General features: G+C 48.8%; 1 protein-coding gene across 2 annotated transcripts in view; it reads right to left on the minus strand.

The window, feature by feature from the left end:
• Positions 1–901: 901 nt before the first annotated feature.
• SLC36A1 (solute carrier family 36 member 1) overlaps positions 902–26,965 on the minus strand; it is a 46,184-nt gene continuing 20,120 nt past the window's right edge. For both annotated transcript variants that reach the window (XM_084762410.1, XM_084762409.1), the window contains exons 3-11: positions 21,578–21,668; positions 20,822–20,910; positions 19,978–20,073; positions 17,890–17,974; positions 16,458–16,676; positions 14,397–14,495; positions 13,192–13,358; positions 10,796–10,965; positions 902–4,885 (exon numbers count right to left, since the gene is read on the minus strand). In XM_084762410.1, coding sequence (XP_084618536.1) covers positions 4,623–4,885; positions 10,796–10,965; positions 13,192–13,358; positions 14,397–14,495; positions 16,458–16,676; positions 17,890–17,974; positions 19,978–20,073; positions 20,822–20,910; positions 21,578–21,668 — 1,279 coding nt within the window. In that variant the 3' untranslated portion in view covers positions 902–4,622. The remainder of the gene's footprint in view (positions 4,886–10,795; positions 10,966–13,191; positions 13,359–14,396; positions 14,496–16,457; positions 16,677–17,889; positions 17,975–19,977; positions 20,074–20,821; positions 20,911–21,577; positions 21,669–26,965) is intronic.

Genomic DNA, 26,965 nt, shown 5'->3' on the forward strand with positions numbered 1-26,965 from the left:
TTGCAGATTCCTGTGCCAGCTGGTGGGCTGGAAAGACTGCCTGAGTCTTTGGGACTTTGGGTTGGCTCAGTCTGTCTGGAGAAGCTTGAGTGATGCAATTGTGATCTGGTCATTTGTTCTGCTGGGTGAATTAGTAGCCGCCTCAGTTAGTGTAAGCAAACTCTGTGTGTGTGTGTGTGTGTGTGTGTGTGTGTGTGTAAAAACAGATTTCAAAGAACTGGCGTAGCTGTGGCTGACAGGTGTAAAGTTCCCAGAGCTGACCTCCATGTGGATGCTCAGAAGCGGGTGCTGTGGTCTGGAGACAGGATCCCTCCTCAGGGAGGCCACAGTTTAAGAACTTTCAGATGAGACGAAGCCACACGAAGCTTGCGCAAGGGTTATCTTTAGTCAACCACTGTAGATGCCAACCTTTGCAAACACCGAGGCTGATATTTGACTGAAAAGCCAAGTTGACACCTAAAACTACCCACTGGTATATGTAGAAGGCATTCAAAATGCCTACCCAGAGTCGGGCATGGTGGCACACGCCTCTAATCCCAGCACTCAGGAGGCAGAGGCAGGCGGATCACTGTGAGTTTGAGGCCAGCCTGGTCTACAGAGTGAGTCCAGGACAGCCAAGGCTACACAGAGAGACCCTGTCTCAAAAAACCAAAACCAACAAAAACAAAAAGAAATAACTAAAGAAAGGAAGGAAGGAAGGAAGGGAAATATTACCTAGGATTTCAGGAGCATATTGAAGTGGTTTAGGGAGGCAGGACTGATTAACAAAACCACACAAAACAAATCAAATCCTCATACTCTTTCTCAGACCCCTTTCCCTTCAACAGATGGTTCTAACCTAGTGGGTGGTTTTCTTCTTCTTCTTCTTTTAAGTGTAAAAACAAAGACACGGTTTGCAGCCTTTTAAAAATAAAAAATAAAATTCATTTATTGAAGTGGAAATTTAATACAAGATCCATGTGCGCAACCCAACTGAGACTGAGCGGCTCTGACATGACCCACATGTGTACCCTTACCCTACTGAAATGCACATCTGAGAAGGCTTGTAACCACAGTACTGTCTGGCTATCAAGACTCTCCGCATGGCAGTTCTCTGGTTCCTTGATTCGCATGCACATCCACTGACAATTTATGATACAGACATGGGATTTTATTTTCATAAACAAACAAATAAACAAAAAAGCGCGCAGGGGAGGGGGAAGGGCGAGCGGTGCACACCTTTGATCCCAGCACTTGGGAAGCAAAGGAAAGTCGATCTCTGTGAGTTCAAGGCCAGCCAGGTCTACAGAGTGAGTCCAGGACAGCCAGGGCTACACGGAAAAACTCTGTCTAAACCAAAAAAAAAAAAAAAAAAAAAAAAAAGCCCAGCTTCTTTAATGTCACCTTGATTTAGGCCAAAGACCAAGGCAAACACCAAGCACCTTCCAGCCTCCTTTTCTACTTCTTTTTTTTTTTTTTTCTTTCTGATAGCTGCCTACGAGCAAGGTTTAATGTCTTGGGATACACAGAAAAAAGAAGAAACCCACCTGGCAGAAGCTGGCGCGACCAGCAGGACTAAAGTGCCTTCAAGTATTGACCACAGTTTCAAGACCAGCCAGATAGATGGCTTGCTTTCCTCTAATGCTCTCTGATGTGTAATGTACTTTGGAAGATGAGATTCTAAAGCCGACTTGGCGCCACCCTCCTGACTGCCATCTCCTACCTCTCTGTCTGGTTCCCATACCAGGTCCCAGAAAGCTTCAGTGTCCCAGTGGGAGTGGTGGCTGGGGCTGGCCAGTAGAGAAAGCAAAGCCGTGTCCAGAGCCCTCGACATGCAGGCGGGTGGGGGTGGGGGTAAGAAATGGATACACAGAGAATGCTGTAAACATGATCTGAGGCCTGTACTTTCTGGAAAGAGCGGGGGAAACAGTAGTATCCAAAGACATGACACTGAAGAGGGAGAAATATGGGGGTGAAAGAGCCTAAGGACAGGCTCTGGGATCTATCTACCTTGAGACCACTGGACGCACTTTACCTAAGACTTTCAAGGATGAACAGCCGACTGTGAGCAACTGCCCCTAGGTGTCGCTGGAGAGGTGAGATGGGCGGGGCTAAACTGACCCAAACCTCTCCTGACCCTGAAGGCAGCCCTTTACAAAGGATGCCACACCGGTAAGGGCAGGGTGGGGCTGCTCAGATTGGACCTTATTCTTTCCAGCAAGTGTTCAAATCTGGGGACAAACGGCAGGTCCAGGCAAGGTGCAGGCTGGCAAAGAGGGGGCAGCACGTCTGCCCCTGGGGCATCTGGATTCAGGCTCCCTCTCCACAAGCATTGCCTGTTCTGATCAAGCGTAGTCCATTTGTCTGGGTGTTTTCTCACCAGAGGCCATCTGGCACCCAACTGACAGCCAGAAAGAGAGAAAAGGGTTCTGACTCAGGGCTCCTGTAGGCCCTTAGGCTGTGTGCAGCGAAGGACCAACTTCCTCTTCCTCTTCCCAGTGTCCAGCCAGAAAAACCCCTGATCTGAGTCAATTCAGTCAAGCCACCAAACTGACAGCCCCAGGAGCACAGCAAGAGGTCAAAAGATACAAAAGCCACACCAAGGAAGCTGCCACTAGCTGAATGCCACACGATGTCAGGCCAGCGGCCCTGAAGAGACAGCTGACTTAGAGTACTGAGTTTTGATCTCCAAGACCACATGAACAGGGGTGCCTTTAACAGTTCTGAATACACCAGGAAGCCATGCTCAGGGGGCCTCTAGGAGGGAGCCTCCACCACAGCTGGGTTGCTGGCCAGCATCTCAACCTACTTTGGTCCTTCTCTAGCCTGAAACTTCAGAAAGCAAGGCCTCTGTGAACCCAGCACCAGGCCACATAAGCACCTGTGGGGATGCTAGTGCGACAAAGGGTAAAGAGTGCTGTTCTCCTAGGGGCTACAGGCCAGGCAGACAGCAGTGCCTCCTCCTAGCAACACTGCTTAGGCCAGCTACTGCTGTAGCCAGAGGCCATCCTTCCCTCTTCCTTGCCGTGGAAGTCACTCAGCAGGCTCTGGACAGAACAGCAGGAAAGGGCTTGCCTGCAAGGTTGGGCCACAGCCCTTCTAGATCCTGCCACACAAGACCCTGATAATTTCTTGCTTCCTTCTCTAAACCAAGGCTCAAGGCAAAGCCGATCTGTAGGTAAGAGCCAGGGAACCACTCTGTTCAGGGGTGCATGCACACGTGTGCACATTCAAGCACACACAACTCAGAGAAGGGGAGCTAATGACTTCCCTTTGGAAATCCCTCCATCAACAGGGGAGCTATGGCAAGCCTCAGACTTCCTTCAGCTGCCTCTGAAGGCCCACCCTGAGGTGACTGACCCGGAAGCCAGGTGACTCTATGGGAGGCGTGGTAAGGGGATAGAGATGGGTCACAGTTAATGTTTAGTGGTTCCTTGAAAGCCCAGGATACAGAGGCAGCATGAGGCAAGGCGGGACTTCTGCTCCCTCCCCAGGAACTGTAAACAATGACCCTTGTGCGTAGTGTCTCTGAAGCGGAAGTCAATCAGCACCCTAGTCCTCAGCCCAGCAATCCACAAGCACTTCCCAACAGCCATCTGGACTCCAGTCTCACACACGGAAGTCCATGGATGCACGGATCTCCCAGAGATGGTCCATGCTCACATGATCTGCTGAAGATCTCTGAGCCAGCTGGGTGTGGCAGCTCGTGCTAGTAATCTCAGAAGTTGAGGCAGAGACAGTTCAAAGCCAATTTTGGTGACATGAGACTCTATCTCAACAAAACAAAACAAAACAAAACAAAACAAAAATAAGGGCCTCTAGGCCACTCAGACAAGAGGGTGGAGGGCACATGCCCTGGTCCCCTGAAAGCAGGTTTCTTTGAGGCAGGAGAAGCCAAGTACAAGTTCCTGATGGAAAAGTAATCCACCATGATGCCAGGTCTGTTGTCAGAGCCTGGAACCTAAGTTTAAATAAACTATAAATACCTCCAAATCTGGGCAGCATCTCATTAACTCTAAGAGCTAAAGGGATCAAGGGGGGGGGTCAGTCCTGTGAATTACACAGAGAAGATGTGTAAAGAGGTGGTGTGGCCTGCGGGTTCACCCAAGCCGGACAGTAGATGGATACCTTGAGCATTCGGGACTGGCTGTAAACTTCGAGGTGGTCCCGAAGCCCCTCAGAACTCAGCTGGGGCAGAATAGTGAGGTACAGCGTTTGGGAGCCCAAAGAGAAAGAGGCCTGGCTTTGTAAAACGTAAGGGTCCCCACTTAACTTAATCCAGGCCTGGCCCCGGGAAGGAGAAAAACGTCAGGAGCAGGAGGAGACCTTTCAAATAAAGTGAACTGTGCAATGGGCATAATCTAGGTGGGTGGGGCAGGTCAGATGAGGAGGTGGTGCCGGGGGAGGAGGGGCGATGAAAGCAGTGGTTGCACCGTCACAAGTGGTGTGTCTGCTCCCGCCCTCCCCCAACCTTAAAGTCTCATCCAGCCCAGGTTACCCAAGGGTCCAGTGCCAGGTGGAAGAGTGCCCAGGCAGCAGCCCTGCCTTTTTCCAGTGGCTGACCCACACCTGAGGATGCGGGGACACTACTGGGAGACACACAAGGGTGGGGCTGGGCAGGTACAGGGAACACACCCAGATCCTTATATGAAGGCACTGGTGGAATTTTTGCCAGAGCTTGGCTGGATCAGCTCACACAGAGACTCATAAGTCCCCACCACGAAGCCCACGAAGCCCAGGATGCTGATGAGGGCATCCTTGATGATGGTCAGGGGGCTCAGGCCCTCCCCGTAGTAGGTGGTCACCTCCAGCAGGGGCGGGATGATGAGGGCCAGGGCGCTGCTGCTCACGGAGCCCACCAAGGAGATGACCAGTTCCAGGCGAGGGATGAGGATGGCCAGAACACCTGCAGAGAGAGGGGACATTTATGGTCAAGAATGCCTGGGACGGAAGGAGCTTTGCTCACTGGCCAGGAAATTCAGCCCGGCTCCACATTCGGAGCTGAGAACTCGAAGGAAGTGAAGATGCTATCTATCTGTCGGAAGAACCCTGATGTTTGAGGTTGCAGAGGAGAACCACACTATCTAGTCCAATCTCTGGGCAATATATGATCAGAAACAAAGAATTACTATGGTCTCCTGGCTGTAAGTTCATGTACATATGCATGTATGTATGTATGTATGTATGTATGTATATACATATGTATATTATATAGAGAGATGTGTATGTGTAATTTATATATTTACTGGCAGCACCATCACAAGTGGTACCTTACTATGTCACGATTGCTTTACTGAGTATCTAGGCTGCCACTGAACTTGAGATCCTCCTGCCTCAGCCTCCCAAACCCCAGGATTGCAGTGGTGCCCTATTCTCCCAGCTGGTCTTCTATCTAGTCTCTCCCAAAGGGATGACTGGGTGGAGGTGGGGGAGGAGGAAAGAAGGCAGGCTTTTCTGAGGGACTGCTCACTTCCTTCCACTGATGGAGCCACAAATACATCAGTCTTCAAGTGCCAAAGAGAAAGAAGCATGCATTCCCATCACTTCCTCTTCTAGAAGACACCATGATAAGACCCATGATAATTTCACCAAATACTTCATGGTAGAGGGAGGGGAGCGGTTCTGCCTGAAGACTGCCCAGCATATCAGGCAGCCATGTCGGTCTTGAGACGGTGCACAGTGTAGGCTTTCAACCTGTCCTACAAGCAAAAACTTGACTGAAGAGACAGTTGGTGGCATCCCATGAGCCTTGCAGTAAATTAGAGGAGAGCTGGCGGGGAACATCGTGAACTGCTCTCACCACAGCGTTCAACGCTCTGGGGGAACTGCTGAGCTGGGTACCCTGAACCACCTGCCCTCTCAGGGGTCCAGGGTCCAGGGTCTGAGTCTCCCTCTGCCTGTGTCTGCCTCATACTAACTGTAAACAGAAGCAAGGCAGCTGAGCCCAGGGAGGGCTACAGGAACGTGGCTGGGGGTTCAGGCTCTGGACTCACAGTGTCCAGCCTCGCATCTCAGTGCCAGCATCAGATGGTTCCTTATGATCCCCAACTGCCAAGCAGGGGTGACCAAAGGGGTCACTCATATCAAGAACTTAAGAGTGCTTAAGTGTTAGATAAATATCATAGCTAGACAGACATACATACATACATACATACATACATACATACATACATACACATACATACCTTGAAATAAACCTAACCAAGTGAGAGAACCAAAAGAGATCTCTCTACAGTGAAACTTTAAAAACAACAAAGACATTGAAGGAGGCAGCTGAAGACAGAAGGCCACTCTCTGCCTATGGATTGGTAGAACACATACAGGGGAAATGGCATGTTATCTAAGGCAACTCACAGAATCGGTGCAATCCCCGTCAAAATTCCATCCTTCACAGAAATTACAAAAAAAAAAACAACAACTCAAAATCCACATGGAAGCACAGAAGGACTCCAAATAGACACAGTGATCCTGAGTAAAAAGAACAATGCTGGGGATGTCGCCACCCCCAATTTCAAGTTATACTAGAGCCATGGCCCCAAAAAATGGCACGGAACCAACATGAAAACAGACATGCAGATCGAGCACAGATACAGACCCACAGCCACCTGTCACAATTACACATCAGAGAAAAGGCAGCCTCTTCAACAAATAGTGATGTGAAAATTGGACACACACACACACACACACATACACACACACACACACACACACACACACACACACACGGATGAAACTAGATCACTATCTCTCACCGTGCCCAAACCTCAAGTCCAAGGGACCAAGGGCATCAATGTGAGACCTGAAACTAACGCTGTGGGAGGAGAACGTCAGGAAGACCACAAATGGGATGCAAAGTGAATAAATTAATAAAATAATTTTTAAAAACCCACTATTACTTTTGAATGATTAGAAATTTATCCTCAAAATTCACTGTGGCTTTGAACAAACTCATTCTATGGAGGTATGAACAGGAAAAAAAAATACAAAAACTATATTTGCATTTATAACATAGGAAAACTTAAGTAAGTGAACACCTCTCCCTCAAGTGCAGACCAAATGTAGCTGGGGAGGGTAGGAATAAGTAGGAATAAAGATGAACTCCAAGTTGGGTTAAAAGAGAGGCCACAGAGGCTGGAAAGATGATGGCTCAGCAATTAAGAGCACTCACTGCTCTTGCAGAGGAGCCGAGTTCAGTTCCCAGCACTCATTTCAAGCAGTTTACAACTATCTGTAACTCTAGATCTAGGAAACCCAATACCTTCTTCTGGCTTCTATAGGCACTGAGAGCAACACACACACACACACACACACACACACACAAACACACGATCATTTTTTAACTGAGGCTGCGGACTGGAGAGAGGGCTCAGAGGTTAACAGCAGTGGCTACTATTCCAGAGGACCCGGGTTTGGTTTCCAGCACCCACATGGTATTCATAACTCCATTTCCAGATCTGTATGCACCAGGCACATACTGGTAAAACATCCATACTCATAAAATTAAAATACAATCAGAGGCTGGACCTCAGGTTTTGGATACATGTCTCCCTATTTTTCTTGAATAAGTTGAGGAAGAGGAAGAAAAAAGGGAAACATTAGAGGCGGCAGTAAGAACAGTGTGTGGGCGTCACTGAAAATAGTCACACAAAGATGGAAAGTGACGCGCCAATCAACTTTGAGAATTGAATAAACAGAGAAATGAGAACAAAAAGAACCCATACAAGTCCGTCTGAGTTGGTGCTACCGGGAAAGGCCTCTTCTGCCTCCCACAATTACTTCAAAGTCTCTGGGGGAAGCCAGGAAAAAGCTACGGAGCCGGCAGAGATGAAGCGCCTGCCTCCTTCCACAGGACGATAAAGAGAACAGATGACAGGAGACGGGGACACAGAACATACAGAGATGAAACACAGCCCGGCCCCCTGAGTGTCAGTACAAAGAAGGGGAGTGGGGCCCAGACTGAGCCAGGAAGAGCAAAGCAGAAAACCAAGAGGACCTAAGGACAGGATGAGGTATGGAGCCAGGGACTGCCACCTCCCGCAGAGTGGGGTAGGAATCAGCCTGTCAGAAAGCAGGTCCTATGCTTAGGAACAAACCTACTTTTTTCCTGGAAGATCCATGTCAGGAAAGACAAGTTATTTGAATGTTCAACATTCTGTCTTGCAAAGCCCTTTAGATTCAATAACCAGGCTCTCAGAGCTGTCGAGAGAAGCCACTCTGCCCTCAGAGGCAGTCTTGCCAATCCGTCCATGGAGGAGGAGACCCAGCCCAATGTGCATCAGGGGCTGCCACAGAGGACGGGATCAAAATGCAGCCTGTGCAGTTGCTCCTGCCCCTCCCTGGCTTAGCTGTGACATGGGCTGTTCCCACCAGGAGAGGCACTGGAATCTGCCAAAGAGCAGAAGGAGAAGCCGGAGTTCTGGGTGCAACGAGCTCTCCGTCGCACTGGGGAGTCCACGATGACCAGACTCAGTCTCCAAGAAATGTTTAGGTGATCTGCCCAAGGTCAGGTGAGGGGATCAAGGTCACCTCCTTAGGCCAGGAGAGTTCTTTCTACATAGACACCAAGAAGGCCGGCCTCACCTGCTGCTGTCCTTGCAGGAAAACAATGAGGAGCCAAATATAGTGGGTCATGCCTATAATCCCAGTACCCAGGAGGAAGAGGGGTAAGGTCAGAGGTCATTTAACACCACAAAGTTGTCCTCTGACCTCGACATGTACTCCTCCATCATGAATGCATATACTAGTAAATAAGAAAGATACTCAACTCCAGTTATTATATATATAATACATATTGTAAATATATTATATATATATACACATGTGTATGTATATGTATATATATATACACACACACACACACACACACACACACGCGCACACACACACACACACACACACACACACACACACATATATATATGGATATGCCTAAGGGGAGAAAAAACTATATAGACCCATCTTCATTCCAAATGTAGAAGCTAGGATTAAGTAATTTAAGGACATTTCAGGGAAGTCTTAATGTAATAAGCAATGAAATGCTTGCTCCCAAACAATAAAACTAACATAAAAGTCTAATTTGGAAAACTGCAAATCTCCTGGAAATCTAAACCAGAAGTCAGACACAAGTTGGTTAGGGATTCCCTGGTTGAACTCACAGAAGCCATGAGGAAAAGTTAATTTTTAAAAATTGATCATCTTGCTTTCAACAAACAGAAAGTAAGGTGCTAGTGATAGTCTGACTCTAATGTTTAACTCGCAGCCCTTAGCTCAGGGCAGGGGAAAGGGGAGTAAAAAACAGGTAAACAACTGGTGAATTAATAGATGTTTAAAGACAAAAATACAAAAAAAAATCTGGGATCATCTCCCAAGCTCAAGACGGACAGCCATTTAAAACAAGCACATCCCTTCTACAAAACTGATGAGTCCTTGTTACAGACAGGGTAGAGTGGCTAGCTACTGACCGATCAGCAGAGACAGAGACAAGGTCTTGTGTATCCCAGGCTAGCCTTGAACTCTTGGCCCTCCGGCCTCTACATCCTAGTGCTGGGGTTTTGGTGTGAACCACCATACCCAGGCTATGTGGTGCTGGGGATGCATGCTGGGCAAGCACCCAGACCTTGCAGTGCCTTTTAGATATTTATTTATCATAGACGGCATAGTAACAGTGCCTTCTATTAAAGTTTCCAGTTCTCACTATAGATGTGGTTGAAGAGGCCATCTATCTATCTAACCATTAATTCATCATCCATCCATCCATCCATCCATCCATCCATATTTTTTACCCAACTATGGATCTATCCATCCATCCATTCATCCACCCACCATCTATCCATCCACCCATCCACTCATCTACTTATCCAGCCATCTATCCATCAACCCATCATCTGTCCACCTAGCCGTCTGCCTGTCTGTCTGTCTATCTATTGAAACAGGATCTCATATATCCCAGGCTGACTTCACACCGCTGGTCCTCCTGCCCCTACCTCCCCAGCACTGGGATTGTGGGTGTGTACCGCCACACCCAGTCGATGTGGTGCTGAGGATGGAATCCCAGGGCATGCATGCCCAATCAGCACACACTGAGCATACTCAGCTACATCCCCAACCTTCGAGAGTGGCTTTCAGATAGTTATGCATTTCAGATAGGATAGGAACAGTGTCTTCATTCTCTATTGTACTTCAGGCCTCATCTATAAACTACTGTCTTCACTCCTGACTTCGTTGGGGTCACTGAGAGCCAATTCTTCATGCCCTGATTTATGTCTCAATTCCAGAAGCATGTCTGCATGCCAGCTCTCATTGGGGGACAATTCAGATGTCCTCTAGGCTTTAAGGCTCTCACTGAGGGACAATTCAGATGTCCTCTGGGCTTTAAGGCTCTCACTGGGGGACACTTCAGATGTCCTCTAAGCTCTAAGGCTCTCACTGGGGACAATTCAGATGTCCTCTAGGTTTTAAGGCTCTCACTGGGGACAATTCAGATGTCCTCTAGGCTTTAAGGCTCTCACTGGGGACAATCCAGATGTCCTCTGGGCTTTAAGGCTCTCACTGGGGACAATTCAGATGCCCTCTGGGCTTTAAGGCTCTCACTGGGGACAATCCAGATGCCCTCTGGGCTTTAAGGCTCTCACTGGGGACAATCCAGATGCCCTCTGGGCTTTAAGGCTCTCACTGGGGACAATCCAGATGTCCTCTGGGCTTTAAGGCTCTCATTGGGGACAATCCAGATGTCCTCTGGGCTTTAAGGCTCTCACTGGGGACAATCCAGATGTCCTCTGGGCTTTAAGGAAAAGAAGAACCCGTCTCTTCTACTCACACGTCACAGAAACCATTGCAGTGCGCACAAGAAGGTCCACCACTAGCTTGTAATGCTCAGGCACTCGGGACACGATGACGGGGATGATGATCTCAGCGGCGACGTAGAACTGGAGCGCGTACGTGAAGAAGATGCCTACGGAGTACAGCAGCTTCACCGACTGGTACAACCTGCAGAGAGTGGGTGCTCTCAGGAGCCTGGTGGTGCACTCTGACAGCCCTGACAGAGCCCAAAGCCATCTGTGCACCCTGGAGACAGGTGGGAAGGTCACCAGCCCACAGGGCCCTCAGACTCACTCACTTCCTGTCCTCTCCTCTCTCCTCCCTGCCCCCCCACATGCATATACACTAAATGCAAATTAATTTTTTTTTTTAAATCAGTCCTCTCAGCCTGGCGTGGTGGCACACACCTTTAATCCCAGCACTTGGGAGGCAGAGGCAGGCGGATCACTGTGAGTTCAAGGCTAGCCTGGTCTACAAAGTGAGTCCTGGACAGCCAAGGCTAAAAAGAGAAGTCCTGTCTTGAAAAAACAAAAAAATTAAAAATTAAAAAAAGTCCTCTCCAGCTTTTATGTAAGGGGAGGCTACAAAAATGAAATGTTAATTCATAGAAAACTGGCTAAATAAGTCACAGTGCCTCCACGTAGCTCTTCAAAATGAGGAGGTCAGCCAGGCAGATCATAACCCTATCGCCTGAGAGAAAGAGGCAGGAGGATCAAAAGTTCAAGACCAGCCTCTGCTACATACTGAATTTCAGCCTCGGCTACATGAGAACTTTTCTCAGAAAACCAAACAGGAAGGAAGGAAGGAAGGAAGGAAGGAAAGATAAAAGACCCCCCCCCCAACACACACACACACTGAATATTTCCCCAGGATGTGGTGAAATGCTCTCCGTACACCTTCTGTATCTGGAATCTTTGTCCTGTGCACAGGAGCAAATATCTTTCAAAAATAACTACAAGACTCCAACAAGTCTACTTTCATCCTTCCTATGCAGTTCAGGCATCTCAGAGTCAGCTGGTGGCCGGGAAAGCCCCCAGGAATGAGCTCAGGCCCCTCCCCAGGCCAACAGGGCTGCCTTTTACTGTAGACCTCGGAGTCTCCCTGGGGAGGCCACTGACATGCCAAGGGGTACCCCAACTCACCCCAGAGCACGGTGCTTTCTGACCTGACTCGGAACACAGAGGAAAGCCACTCTCTTCAGCACAGCTCCAGCTTCATCAAGACCTGTGCATATGGCAGCGAGAGCCACTGGGCACTCTTGGAATTGATTTAAATGTCTTACGTGTGTAGTGAGAACAGGTTGTCTCTGCAGTTGAACTGAACACCTAGATGAGGGAGGCTCTTAAGCTCTAAGAACACCCTGGGAAAGACCAGTGTGGGTAAAAGTCTCGCTAGCTAAGTATAGGCAACTAAAAATTTTTTGAGGGAAAAACTAAACCCAACAGTCAGATAGTGGTGCTGAGTTAAGCCAGGGTTGGGGATGGGGCGGGCTCCAGAGAGCTGCTAAATCTGGAATCGGGAGCGCCCCCTGCAGGACATGCAGGTAAATGCTTCTATACAGAAGCACAGGGGTTGAGTGGAGCACAGCTGGGTTAGGGATAGGAGGAAGGCAGCTGCTCACTGGGGTCAGATTGTATGTGCTGGCTGTGTCGCATGTTCCTGAGCTACACACTCATTGGGGAACAGGAACACAGCCCCAGCAAGCATCCAAAGGTACATTCAGTAATTTTAAAAGCAGTCCCAGAGGGGAAGATTGAAATCCCTCTGAACAACAGCCCACTTGGTCAGAGTATGAAGTGAGCTTGATCTCCAGCTGCCTGCTGACTAGGGGTCCTGTGTCACACAGTGACCCTGTGGAGCCAACACTTTTCTCAACTGGCATCACCTGAAGTCTCACCACTCAGAGTGCCATGAAATGGGTTGGATGGAAAGGCTGCTCTGGGTCCCTGGGTGCTGACCAGTTCCTCAGCATGGGCAAACAGCTGCTCTCTACAATGAGGTTTTCGTCTTCCAAACAGAGACTGTTCAGCAAAGCTCTGTGATACCCAGGTTCTTCTGCAGGTCTCAGTGTTTCCCTATAGCATGTCCACCTGGGAGAGATACTCAAGAAAGGACTCCCAACAGCCGGCAGCCTATGGTGATGCTCCCCAACAGACAGACCTGCCCTCCTCACACAGAGTCTGGAATGGCTTTAGGTACACAGGGTGGCTACTCAGTCCTCCTGGGATCAATATTTCCCAGGAGAAATGTCTTAGCGGATGGAAGATGCACGTATGAATCGAGTACAAGCTGCTGTAGGAATCACAAGCTCAGAGTAGCCAAGCGACATTCTGACCTATCACCTTCTGCAAGTTTCTATCCCATGTCCTCCCTCCCGCCCCCCCAACCCCATACCAGCAGTTGGGCATGTTGAGTGTGATGCTGGCCTTGATAGCAGCTCCAAACTGCAGGTACCCCAGGCTCCCCAGGCTGACGTAGAGTACAGTGACTATAGCCATCCCCAAATACAGGATAAGTGGAAATTTCTGTGAGTCCTTCATTTTGTTCTCAAGAGGTAGAACCTACAAAAAAAAAAAAAAAGGAATAAGGAGAAGAAAAGCACGTGAGAAAGAAATGTGAACACGTCACAAATACAGCATTATCAGGGGCCTGGGAGACAGATGAGTGGCTCGGCCCAGTAAGGTACTTGCTGTGCACATTATGAGAACACGAGTTCCGATGCTCAGAGCCACAAAAAAGCCAGGTGCGGTGGCATAAATCTGTAACCCCCAGCACCTAGGAGAGGTGGGCTGAGGGGTGGGAGCGGGGACAAGTTGATCAGTGGAAGTCACCGACCAGACAACAGCCTAGCTGAAGCAGGAAATTCTAGGTGCAGTGAGAGATGTCACCTCCAGAAGTGGAGAGTGCCTGCGGAAGACACCTGATGTTGACTTCCGGCCTCCAAGCACACGCGCACGCGCACAGGCATGCACAGGGGACACATGCACGCAAATGAGCAAGCAAACACAAACACACACACACACACACACACACACACACACACACACACACCATCTTAAAAGAAGATAGAATCTTTCCTGCCAGACCCCCAAGTATACTCTCCTTTAGTGCACAGTGGGATCGGCTATTTTATCAGCACCTAAACTCTCGGGCATAGAAGGGGCTTCAGAACCCACTGTCTAGTCAGGAGTGAGGAGAGACCAGATTGGGATTCCCTCTTTCCTCTGGGGAGACATCAGGGGTTTGGAGTGCCCTCTCCCCTCACAGCAGTATGGCCCACACAGGACTCTGATACCTGCTCCTGAGATCGCAGCCTCCAGCTAATTTTTCTAAGTGTGAACTTCCCTTTAATTTTTTATGGGGGGAGGAGGGGGGCTCTTATGTACCTAGTCCGGCCTCGAACTTGCCGTGTAGCTAGTGACAGCCTAAACGCCTGATCCTCCTGCCTCCACCTCCTGAGTGCTGTGACAATGGGCGTGTGCCATCATATCCAGCTCAAGAGCTAATTTTCCATGGGGTTTCCTGAGCACTAAAGCAGACAGTGAGGACTCTGGGGGTGCCAGGGAGCACTCAGGCCCAAGCCACAGTATCCCTCTTACCACTCCAATGCCTTCAAAAGCAAAAATCGCCGTCCCAAAGAACAGAGGGTAGGTCTTCCATGGCGCCACCAAGGGGAGGTGGCTGGGGTCCGGGATCCTCTGGAAAAGATGAACAAAGCCAAGGGTTATTCAGAGATTTGGGCTTTGAATCACAGGTCAGAGCACATTTTCTCCAAAATCCATAATTTCAAAAAAGGAAGGCACTGACAGATAAGCTGGGAACAGTCAGCTGTTCGTTCTCTCTCTCTCTCTCTCTCTCTCTCACTCTCCAGATTGGGAAGTCCCAACTGGCTTTGGGTAAAGATCTGCCCAATATACCAATAAACTGCTCACACACTGACACCTGCATAAAGCCTCACACTCATTCACTGATCTCATCCTGACATTTGATATATTAGAAGAGACTCAAGAAGCTGAGCAAAGATACTTAGCAAAGAAATTGAAAACCATTTTAAATACCCCAACAGAAGTGATCACTTAACCACATGCCAAATATATCACAGAATATTACACACTACATAAAAAAGACAAATGAAAGCCAGACACGGGGGTGCACGGCCAGGCTGTAAACCCCACGCTTTAGGAAGCTGAGGAAAAAGGATCAGGATTTTGAAGTTAGCTTCGACTCTCTGTGTGAGATAGTAAAGAAGAGCATGAAAAGCCCGTTGTTTACCAAGACTGAGAAAATATTTATTATGCTATAGCCAGATGTTTTGATTTACATCTGTAATCCCAGTTCTCAGGAGGCTGAGGCAGGAGGATGAGGAGTTCAAAGTCAACCTAGGCTATATAGTCAGTTTGAGGCCAGCCTGGGATACCCCGTCTAAAACAAACAAACAAACAAACTACCACCACAAAGTTATATAATAATTGTGATACAACCACGCAAACACTCAAAATAGATAAAGCTGGAACACAGATAATTTCTAGATTAGTGTCTTCCTCCCCCACCTTATTATTTGTTTTTTTTTTTTCATCAATTAGACAGCACTTTAAAAATACCAAGAGGCACATGAGAAGAATGTTGAGAAATGCCAAGGAAAGATAGCAAAATGGACATTTTTTAAACATAAAAGTCAAAGCTTAGGGTCGGGGTGGCTCAGTCGTTAAGAATACATGCTGCTCTTGCCGAACACCTTACCCAGGGTCAATTTCCAGCGCCTACTTTGAGTGCCTTACTATTAGGTGACTATGGAGGATTTGGCGCACTCTTGTGGCCTCCATGGCACCTGCACTCATTTACATATATCCACATGTATGCATAATTAATTTTCAAAGTTTTACTCTAAAAAATAAAGAAGCATCTTAGTATGCACGATGTAGACAAATAGGTGTCTCTGCTCTAGGGTGAGACTTGAGCAAAAGATAATCTAGTAATTATTTCTGAGTCACAAATGAAAAGTTACTGGAAACAGGTGCCACCCATGGGTTAGCAGCTGGCGGCTTCCAAGTTTATCTATCAGTCAGAAGGAGCTCTGAGTAGGAAGTTTCAGAGTTCACAGATGTGACTGCTATGTGACTGAGACAGGTGGGTAAGACAGCCATCATTCCATCAATCAGGTGACCGGTGTTGATGGTGCTGAACTATAACTCAGCCAATGAAGTGCCTTGCAAATTAGCAACACGGCTCAACTCTACAAGAATACCAATAAAGGGCTGGAGAGATGGCTCAGAGGTTAAGGGCACTGGCTGTTCTTCCAAAGGTCCTGAGTTCGATTCCCAGAAACCACATGGTGGCTCACAACCGTCTACAATGAGATCTGGTGCTCTCTTCTGGCCTGCTGGTTCACATCCAGACAGAATACTGTATAAATAATAAACACATCTTTAAAAAAATAATAATAATACCAATAAAATAAAAGCTCAAGAAGAATGTCAAAAATATGTAGACTGAAAGACCCAAGTAGAGTGATTTCATTGGCCCATCTGGAGTAAACATCTGTTCCCCTCTCCTCAGGAAATTAGGCAACATCTAATGTAAATACGCCACATGTAGGTAGTGTATGACCACTCGGCTTGATTTCTCACACTCCACAGGATGGGTCGGGCCTGGGCTTGTACCTGGACAATGTACTGGTATATCATGACCAGGCTGACCAGCATGCTGACATTGGCTAGCAGGGAGAAGATGGACAAGACACGCAGGTTCCTGATGAAAGCCAGCAGCACCAGGAAGGGCAGGAAGGCGAGCATGTAGAGTCGGGAGTCCATGGTGGGCATCTGGACCACCACCTCACTGTTGTGGCAGTCGGTGGTAGTCCCGTTGGCTGCCTCTATCACCTGGAGTGAGGAGACAGGAAGCGAAGGCCTAAGGGACAGAGCCAGTGGGTCTCTGGCTGGAGAGGATCCTGGCAAAGGAGCAGGTGTGTGAAGTTGGCATTTTATGTAGGCATCTACAGCTGAGGAACCCTCCTTGGGGCCTCCATTGCTGCAAACTGTGTGAGCTTGGTTTGATCATGTTCCACAAGACAGAAGGATGTGGGAGACAGATGGGGGGGGAATTTAATGCTAAGTTCTTCCCACTCTTTATCTTAAGCATTCCTTCTGAAGTTCAGGAAGCAGAGAGGAAAGCCTGCAGAGCCCGATCCGGCTGGAACTGGCATTCCTAGACTCTAAAGGAACACTTGAGCCCGTCCTTCCAGCATTCTGGACTCTGGCACCCTAGACAATTGGAATTCCCCCAGGCGTCTCATGCTGAGAGAAGGAAAGGCCCTGGTGCCAGGCAGACGTGGAACTCGTCGCCTGCAAAAAGGGGAAGGGACAATAGACAGTGCCAACAAGCTAGCCTGTCAAACCACCTTACAGGAGAGACCGGAGAGGAGACAACGATGGGCCAGTGTGGAGCAGGACCACGCCCTGACCAGAAACTACTTACTTATACCTAACTCGTTCCTTTTATTTAAACCTTACTCTCCTATCAAGACTCTGAAGATGTGCTTGGTTGGGGGGGAGGTGTTCATGGATCCTTCCTCCCAGTGAGGTTATACTGAATAAGTCTTTCTGCCCTTTCTTATCAACTCTGCTCTTTTAATTGACTTATCAAAGACAGGTGGCTGAACCTGGATTATTTGGGAGCTAGGGCACAGGCTCTGACCTAACTCCATAGCCTTTCAGGTCAAGGGTTTCAGACACGCCATGGCTGGGAGATACAATCCTACAAAGGGCCTCTTCAGCCTGACACTTAAGCCTGCCCAACAACTGCAGAGAAATGACCTCTAAGGCCTCCGTAGAGCTGTGCACATCTACTACTGGCAAAGGTCCCATTACCAAAGGCTTCCAGGGGAGCAAGCAACACTAGAGGGCACTACCTGTCGTGGTGTCCTCCTGCCCATGGCCAAGGAATACAAAAGCTACCCCAGACCAGCCCTAGAAGAGCTTCTTCTCCTTGTGTAGGGGTGACTTCAGCCAGGTGGAAGGAGCCTTAAACAAAAATCTCATTTTGATTCTCAGCTTTCCGTCTTCCCCCCTCCGCCTCCCCCCAGGAGAACTCTACCTGTTTAAAGTTGTCAGCCAGAAACACAAAGTAGACGCAGCAGAAGCCCAGCTGAGTGACGATGAGGAAGAAGTCCACAACATACCTGCAGAGGGGACGAGAGGAGGACAAAGAGCATAGCATCCCAAGGCTTCCCGAGAGAGGAACACCTGCGCAGCTGTCCTCACCTAGCCTTCCCAGTGGGTGACGAGAACAAGCTGTGGCAAGAAGGCAAAGTGTGCCGGGGCCACTGGTGCAGAGTCTGAGGAGGAGGAGAGTACAGAGGGCGTCTGCATTCTGCAAGCCCCCTCCCTGGTTCGTATCTTTCTGCGTGAGCTCAGGGCATCACCAGAGAGGACAACCTGGCCCTGACCTTCTACTGCCTACCCACCAAATCCACCCTTCCTTGCTAGAGCTACAGAGAGCCTTTGGCACGAAGGGCAGGAAGCAGGCCTTCTCAGTCTCCTACAGCTGGGGCCCAGAACTCGTCTACTTGAAGATAAGTGATCAGAAAAAGGGATACCAAACCAAACTGCCAGCTGAGGCACTGTGACAACAGCTGGTGATGATGTGTAGCCCCAGCGAGAGGAATGGGGCCACAGACCTGTCTTAAGATGGGACATGGCACAGCAGTTAGAAAGAAGGTCAGAGCTGGAACCACTTCTGAAGGAAAGCAGCCAAAGTATCGAAAGAGAAAAAGCAAGGTTTTGGCTTTGTTGTTGTTGTTTGTTTGTTTGTTTGTTAGTTATATTTTTTGGTTTTGGTTTTGTTTTCAAGACAGGGCTTCTCTGTGTAGCCCTGCCTGTCCTGGAACTCATTCTGTAGACCAGGTTGGCCTCAAACTCAGAGACCCACCTGTCTCAGCCTCCCAAGTGCCCAGCAAAAAAGTTTCTAAACAGCACACACAGGAAGTGCCACTTGAAAAATAAAACAGAAAAAGAAAGGAAAAAAAAAAGTGTGTGTGTATGTGTGTGTGTGTGTGTGTGTGTGTGTGTGTGTGCATGTGTGCTCAAATGTATACCGAAAGTTCCAGAAGAACCAGAAGGGTACCCATGTCCCTAGACTATGGCTAAAATTTAATTCTATTTTTCAAACTGTGTCCTCTTACCATGTGCAAACAATGTTCTTCCTACGAAAATAAGGAAGGGTGGGGGGGAGGGAGAGGAAAAGGAGGGAGGAAGGAAAGGAGGCAGGAAGAGTTAACAGCCAAACCATGGCAGGTTCTTCACAACCTGGCTCCCCTCCACAGACGATTTTGCCAAAGAAGAAAAAAAGAGAAAGGCAAGGAAGAGAGGGAATGAGGGAGAGAGGGAAGGAAGGAGGGAGCGAGGGAGGGAGGGAGGGAAAGGGAAAGAGGGAGGGAGGGAAAGAGGGAGGGAGGGAAAGAGGGAGGAGGGGGGAGGGAGGGAAGGAGGGAGGGAGGGAGGGAGGGAAGGAGGAAACAAGGGGAAGAACGGAGGGAGGGAGGGAATCCGCATGCACCACATTATAGGATGGAGCTGCAAGTGACAGCAAGCAAACAAAACTGAGGGTTCAGGCCCTGGCTGGTGTGCACTCTGTACATCTAGACAAGAACAAAAAATGGACTGCCTCCCTCTGGTCACCGGAAGGTCAGGAGAAGTTCCCGAAGCTCCCCACCTGCTCTGGACACTGCCCTTGCCTATCCTATACAGTTCATCCCACACAGCCAGACCCCACCCCCCAGCCTCTCGTGCCTGCACTCCATCGCACACCTCTTGCCTTGTTCCCACAAAGGCCCCGAGCCCCTGCAGGGTAGGGACAAAGTAATTTACATCAGGGAAGCTCCTTTTCTAAGCTAGCACCATTTTGGTGCCACTAATGAGAGACCACAGACAACACACTTGGTGCACAGATCTGAGTACTCACAGCCGGCTGCTACCAGGGCTGGGACAGCCTTCCGAGGTCCCAAGGTCAGGCCCCGTATATTAAAGATGAGGAAGCTGTGGCCCAAAGAAGGCTGGGCTCACGGCTTACCACTGCTGAGCTAACTCCTACAACATCCTCCACTCCTGTCCCTGTAGCACACCTGCCTGTCACTGGTCCTCACACTGGGAGCTGTGGGCCAAGAGGAACAAAGAAGTCAGTTACCTTCCCCAGTGGGAATGGTTCCGGATCCAGGCATTGGTGCTGCATTCTAGTCCGTACCTCACTGTGTCCCCATAGTCCAAAAAGGGTTTGTTCATCCTGGGGGGTGGGGCAGGGAAAGCAGAGTGCATGGGTTAGACGGTGACAGTGAGAGAACAAATGGGGTTACCGACATGAGCCAGTTCCCCACTTGTCACCCTAGGGGAACCTCTGAATCCTGCAAGGACCACAGCTGGGGTACATGTATGTACGTGTATACACACATGTACATGTTCCGAGGTATACAGGTGCACACACATGAAAGTCAGATGTGGATCGCTCTCTACCATTTTACTTTTTGAGACTGGACCTCTTACTGAAACTGGAGTTTGCTCATTGTGCCTGAATGGGCATCCAGGAAGCCTCAGGCACTTCCTGTCTCTGCCTCTTACGTGCAGGGTCTGCAGGAGCTCACCTCTGCACCAGCTTCTTTTTCTAACATGGCTACTGGGGATATCTGGACTCAAGATGCTCATATCTGTGCATTAAGCATTTGACCAAATGAGCCTTCTTCCAACCCCCTGGGTGATAAGTATTTAAGTGACCAGCCCAGAAGCCTCAATATAACCTACAAGCACAAGGTATTTCAGTACGTATTTCAGTGCAATAAAGAAACACAAAAATTAGAATGTGGTCTCTGCCATTGGACCTACGTGAACTTAACAGAGAGCAATGAGCCAAAACCAAAACCAAAAGGTTAAAAATAATAATAACAACAATAAGGATGTGAGGCAATACTGCTGCGACAGCAGCCATCCCCAGCTCCGTGATGAGCCCCGCCCACTTTCAGGTTGACAAAGGCTCTCACCTGCGGCATAAGTGATGCGCACATTTCACCAGGATACCCATGCAGTGCACTGCCACGATGCCAATCACCAGCAGGCTGACAGGACCCAACTAGGGACCGAGGAGGTTGTAGACAAAAGGGAGAGAAGCAGGCAGCATTAGGAGAGAGCCCAGAGAAGACTGGATGTGCAGGTGATAAATGCTATTAAGGCACTTCTAGGGACAGAACTCTGTGAGCAAGGGAGAGGAAGGATCCAGAAGACTGGATCTGAGTGTGTCCTCAGCTGTAATCCAGACAGTTAATCTTGTGGAGGACAACGACCTAAGATAAGCTCCTTCTGAAGTTTTTGGCAGGTTCCAGGATTTTATTTTATTTTATTTTATTTTTATTTTTTAAGGTTAATACAGTGCTCTGCCTGCATATACACCTACCGGCCAGAAGAGGGCATCAAATCACATTATAGTTGGTTGTAAGCCACCATGTAGTTGCTGGGAATTGAACTCGGGACCTCTGGGAGAGCAGTCACACTGTTCTTAACCGCTGAGATAGGTTCTAGGGTTTTGCAGGAGGGGAAACTATCTTGAGGGTGGCCAGCGAGGTCAGCACTTGGGCAGTCAACATCTCTTAAAACGTGATGGCCCTGAGCAAGCCGGTTAGGTGAGGTGAGTCACAGGGAGGGCAGGACCGTCACCTAAAGTCACTGGCCCAGCCTCAGAGCCTGGCACAGAGAGAGTCCTAATGCACAGCTTTCAATGAGTGAAGGTCTGAGTCCCTTACCAAGAGGCCTGCATTTTTCACTGCCAGTGGCAGCCCCAGGAGTCCAGTGCCAATGTTGCCTTTTAGCAGGTGGATCAAGGTCTGGAACCATCTGAGGTAGGAATGCAAATGAAAGTGTTAACCGCAACGCTGGCCGATGCTTATTTGCATGGCAGTGACAGAGAGCCTATGCACACTGTCGTATCTGATTTCCCAAACAACCTTGTGATGTTTTATTTCACAGATGAGGGACCAACTTGTTCAAGGAGCACCCCTTCCAGTGACAGCACTCCTGGAATCCTCCTGTCGTAGGGGCCAGTTCAGATGGACAGTGGAGGCTCTCTCAGGGCATTCTGTCCTTCTCTGATACGTCCAAGGCTGGATCTGACCACTGAGTGAACCGCCTTGATGACTCCCAAAATGCCACAGACAATGACAGGATGTAACTATGAAGGGTAGACCTCAGTTTAGGGGGGAAAGATGTGATTAAAAAATAAAGTCCAGTCGGGCGGTGGTGGCGCATGCCTTTAATCCCAGCACTTGGGAGGCAAAGGCAGGTGGATCCCTGTGAGTTCGAGGCCAGCCTGGTCTACAATGCGAGTCCAGGACAGCCCAGGCTACACAGAAAAACCCTGTCTCGGAAAAAAAAAACCAAAACCAAAAATAAATAAATTCCAATGTGGGTGTCATGGCAACAACATTTAATCTCAGCACCTAAGAGGCAGTGACAGTTGGATCTCTGTGAGTTCAAGGCCACCCTGATCCACACAGTCAGTTCCAGGCCAGCCAGAACTATATAGTGAGCCTCTGTCTAAAAACAAAAAACAAAAAGCAAAAACCATGAAATAAATAAAATAAAGTCCAACCGCTGTAACAGTCAGTCACACAACACTGCGAGGGACTCAACATTCCTTCCAGGACAGGCATGGTGGCACACACCTTTAATCCTAGCAGTTGAGAGGCAGAAGGATCTCTGTGAGTTCAAGGCAGGGCTCGTCTACATAGTGGATTCCAGAACAGCCAAAACTAAACAGAGAGACCCAGTCCCAAAACAACGACAATAAAACTTTTGTTCCTATTGGGCTTCTGTGTTGGAAAAATTAGAAGCCAAATGCTGTTGTGGGCTCAGGACTGGAGAAGCCCTCTTTAGTGGGTCCCTGGTTTACCCCTGTGCCTTAGGGCAGGTGTCCCTCCTAATTTTGTACAGACTGCCCCTACTTTGTTATTACTTACATAAAGCCACTCATGTATCCTCATTATTTTTTTTTTTTCACTCAACAAGCACTATCCACCACTATCTACAGTGGATATGAATGAGTCAGATGTGGGTGCCGGCTTCTAGACCAAGGGGCGGCAGAGACCTGAGGCCAGCAGGTGAAGGGGGGAGGAGGGGGGCTGTGGGAGGGGTGGTAATCACCACAGGTGGAGGGGGGCTGCAGACCCTGCTCAGAAACAAGAAGCACATGAGGCCTGCTTTGCCTTAGTGGTGCGCAGGTTGAGGTAACAGCAAGGAGGGGTCAGGAGTCTTCCCTTCACAGGTTACACAGGAGTGTGTTGGTCATAGCCTTCCTTTGCCTTTTGTTCCCACAACAGAGCAGGAAACAGTTGGAGCGAGGTGCCTTCAGTCGCTCAGGACTTGGCCTGGGCACAAAAATCAGTCTGCACAAATAGCCCTCAGGGTCCCTCAGAACTGGTACTGGACACAAATCTGTGTTTGGGCAGAAATCAAAAGCCAACCACACTTGCTGCCCACAAAGGCCATTCCCTCCAAATCCACCGGGAAGGAAATCTGACCTACCTGCCAGTCTGGATGGACCATCAAGGAAAGGCCTTTGATTCCCAGGAGAGACACGCTCCCCTGTGCTACCCTGAGGCCACAGGGTCCAGCAGCATAGCAGCAGACAGTGGCCAGGAGATAAGATAACAGGCCTGCTAAGTCTATCTTGGCAAACACATGTTTAACCCACTTCAGTGCAAAGGTAAATCCGTACCACGTACTCAGACTTCTCCGAAGCCTCCCCAGAATGCCTCTATGCTGGCCTTCCTGGCCTTCACAGCTGTCACTCTGCACGGCCATTCCTTTCCATTCTAGGAACTGTCATTTTACCTGTACTGTAAAGGACCAGGCGAGGTGACCCAAAGTCCCTGCAGTTCAGAAACATCAGGACTCTAGGCCATGGGTCAAAATTGCCCACCATGATGTCCCCTCCACAGCAGGTGGGCATCACAGTGTCACCCCCAAGCCTGTGACAGTCTAGCCACAGGGTGGGCTAGCTCCTGAAGGCAGAGGGAGAAGCCTACCAGGCCCATCTAGTTTTCATGGTGTGCTGTCAGTAGCTCTTGAACTATTTTTGGTTCCAGACCCTGTTTATTCTGATGAATTCGGGATCCCTGATATCTTTGCTTATATAGGTCCTATCTACAGATGAACTATATTGCTAGGCACCAAATTTTAAAATTTATCATTTAAAATAACAATAAATGTAATATATACTAATAGTTTGATGGATATTAAATGTGGGAATTGTACTGTACCACTTTTTAAAAGATTCACTTATTTTTAAGGTTTATTTATGTGTCCGGGTGTTCAGTCTGCATGTATGTCTGTGCACTTGAGTGCAGAACCCTCAGAGGCCAGAAGAGAGTGTCAGAGCTCCTGGGACTGGAGCCACGGACAGTTGAGCCCTCATGTGGATGCTAAGTATCAAGCCTGGGTCCTCTGGAAGAACAGTGACCAACTACACCCACAGCCATTCATTTCCTCAATTTTTATTTACATATATGGGTATCTGTGTGTGTCTGTGTGTGACTGTATATGTACATCTGTGTGGATACCTGTATCTGTGTGTCTGTGTATATTTATGTGTGTGTGTGTGTGTGTGCGCGCGCGCGCTTATGAATGAGGGTACCCTCAAAGGCCAGAAAACATTAGGGGATCCCCTACTGGAGTTACAGCTAGTTGTGAACTGCCCACTGTGGGTGATGGGACCAGAACTCAGGTCCTCTGCAAGGGCAGCAAACGCTCTTAACCACTGAGCTCCAGCTCCATCCCCCACAGTGCTGTTTAAAATATCTCCTAGATGTCTCATCTAACAGAAGACAGCTGGTGCCTGTTTCAGCATTCGCCCTATATATGTTGTGTTGCTTTGGTGAGAGTCTGTGAGAATGTGTGCTCTCCCTAGACGTGTAGCTGGAAAAGGAAGGAACATCTGAGCCGCCTCTTCAGCTGCGCCACTTCTTCTGACACTACCCCTAAATGAAGTGCATGGCTTCCTTATCAGCTAGCTACCATGTGGAATCTGAGCCTCCCACAGTCTGTTCCTTTAACCCACGGTCCCTGCTGCTGGCTGCAAGGACGCTTCCCTCACCACGCACAATCCCCCAGCACGTGTGGAGGTTCCTGGCTCCTGGGGCACACGCGCACTAGTCTAGGGCATTACATAAGCTCAAAGCCACGCTTCCAAGGGTTCCCCGTGACCTCACAGGAAAGCACTTGGGAGCCCCCGGTGCTGGACACAAGGGTGGCTGGGGGGCTCTGCTTGTCTCTTTTTTTTTTCTAATTTTGCTTGAAAGCTTACATTTCCTGTGAGGTACAAAAAATGTTGCTGATGGTTTCTCTTGGGTTAATGGGTTCGTTACATTTTCAAAGGCAATGCTAGATACTTGGGTCTGAAAACCCTAGTTAGCTGGCTGTTCTTTCTAGCAAAATAAACCATTTCTATGGGAAAAAAAGAATAAAACCCTCAGTTCAGTTGACAACTGCCAACACTCACACTCTGATATCTGTTTTTCTTTTTTCTTTTTTTTTTTTTTTTTACTATGGATTACGCAGAGCCCCATGCTAAAGGCTGCAATTTAATAAGATTTCATGATCCCACTATCTGATTGAGGACTTTTTTGGTTATTAGAGACAGGGTCTCTTGAATCCCAGGCTGGCCTTGAACTCCCTATGTAGTCCAGGGTGACCTTGAAACTTCTGATCCTCCGGCTTCCACCTCCCATTTGCCACCTCACTGAGTTTGTGTTGACAGGAACTAGATTCCGGCATAGTGCATGCAAGGCAAGAACTGCCACCTGAGCTACCCAGCCCTTGTCACAGCCACTCAAATGAAACTGGTCTTTTCCTTCTACTCAACTCTGTCTGGGACAACGCAGGTGAGGGTGCGGGTTGGGGGGAGGAAGTTGCAGACACACACTGCGCCTGCATCCTTGTGCACAAGCGAACGGAGCGAAACACAACTGACATCTTCGCGCCTTTAAGTAAAGAAGTGGTCTTGGAACCCCAAAAGCTCCGTCTGCAGACCGTATTTGGCAAATGGCTGTTCCGAATCAGCATAGGTCAGCGGGTAGCTGCTGCCTCAGCCTGCTGACCTTTGGAAGCTCCACTGATGTGGGACAGAGAGCTGTTCCTACATACTTAACAGGGCAACAAGAAGGAGAATGTTCCCTACAGTGTAAATCACCCTACTGTGTGTAAACCATCCCCCACAGTATTAACAGAGGCTGCCGTCAATGCTGTCAACAGCTCCATGGCACCAAATGTTAGGGGAAAGTCACTAACACTCCTTTAGTCACAGAAATGTCTAAAGTCCCTGTTTGCACTCACTATTTTTGGGCTTTTAACTGAGCCTTTAACTTCTAAAAGAGCCGGGTGTGGTTAAGTGGCTCTCCAAGGTACTTTGCTCCTTAATGAAGCCGATAACAGGGAAGGGCAAAGGCTTCAAATCACATCCCTCTCAGTACCTGAGAGAGATTGCAGAGGGTCTCCTAGCAGCCTAGGGCCACCTGGCATGTTCCCTCACTAAATGCTTGGGTGGATCCTGCCCCAGGCTTGAGTGACTAATACTCTAAGACCCACAGGAATACTTTCCCCTGTATCTTGGAAAATGCCCTACCACAAGCCGAAGGACGGAATTATCTGCCTGGCTGGATTTCCTGGAAACCAGGGGAAGCGATAGATAGAAGTGACCTTGAAGACAGCCCAGGCAAGCATCCTTGAATGGCTAACCTGGAACAGCCAGCCAGCTAGTCCTGACTTTCAGAGAAGTCTCCATAGAGGTGAAAATTTAGATGAGACTGTGCACAGAGAGCCCTGTGCAAACAAGATGAAAGAAACATTTCACAAGCCCTGAAGGGACCTCCTTCTCCCTGGGGACATTGATGGGAGCAGACAACATCAGAGGGAAGACAGAAAGGGTGTCCCGGCTGCTACCAGCTGTGCCATAAGCAATCTTTTCCACCAGCTGAATTTGCAAGTAAATCAAGAATCTATAACAGTACGTTATGTGAGGCATAAGCTAAAAGCCAGAATCTTTGTGCTGGTGGTGGCAAGGAGCCAGTCATGCGCACAGACCATTTTCCATGTCTACCTCAGTTCTTGGGGGCAAATGTCCCTCCCTTGAGAGAGTG

This window comes from Acomys minous (assembly GCF_964271855.1).
Source record: "Acomys minous genome assembly, chromosome: 16".
NCBI classification, from domain to species: domain Eukaryota; kingdom Metazoa; phylum Chordata; class Mammalia; order Rodentia; family Muridae; genus Acomys; species Acomys minous.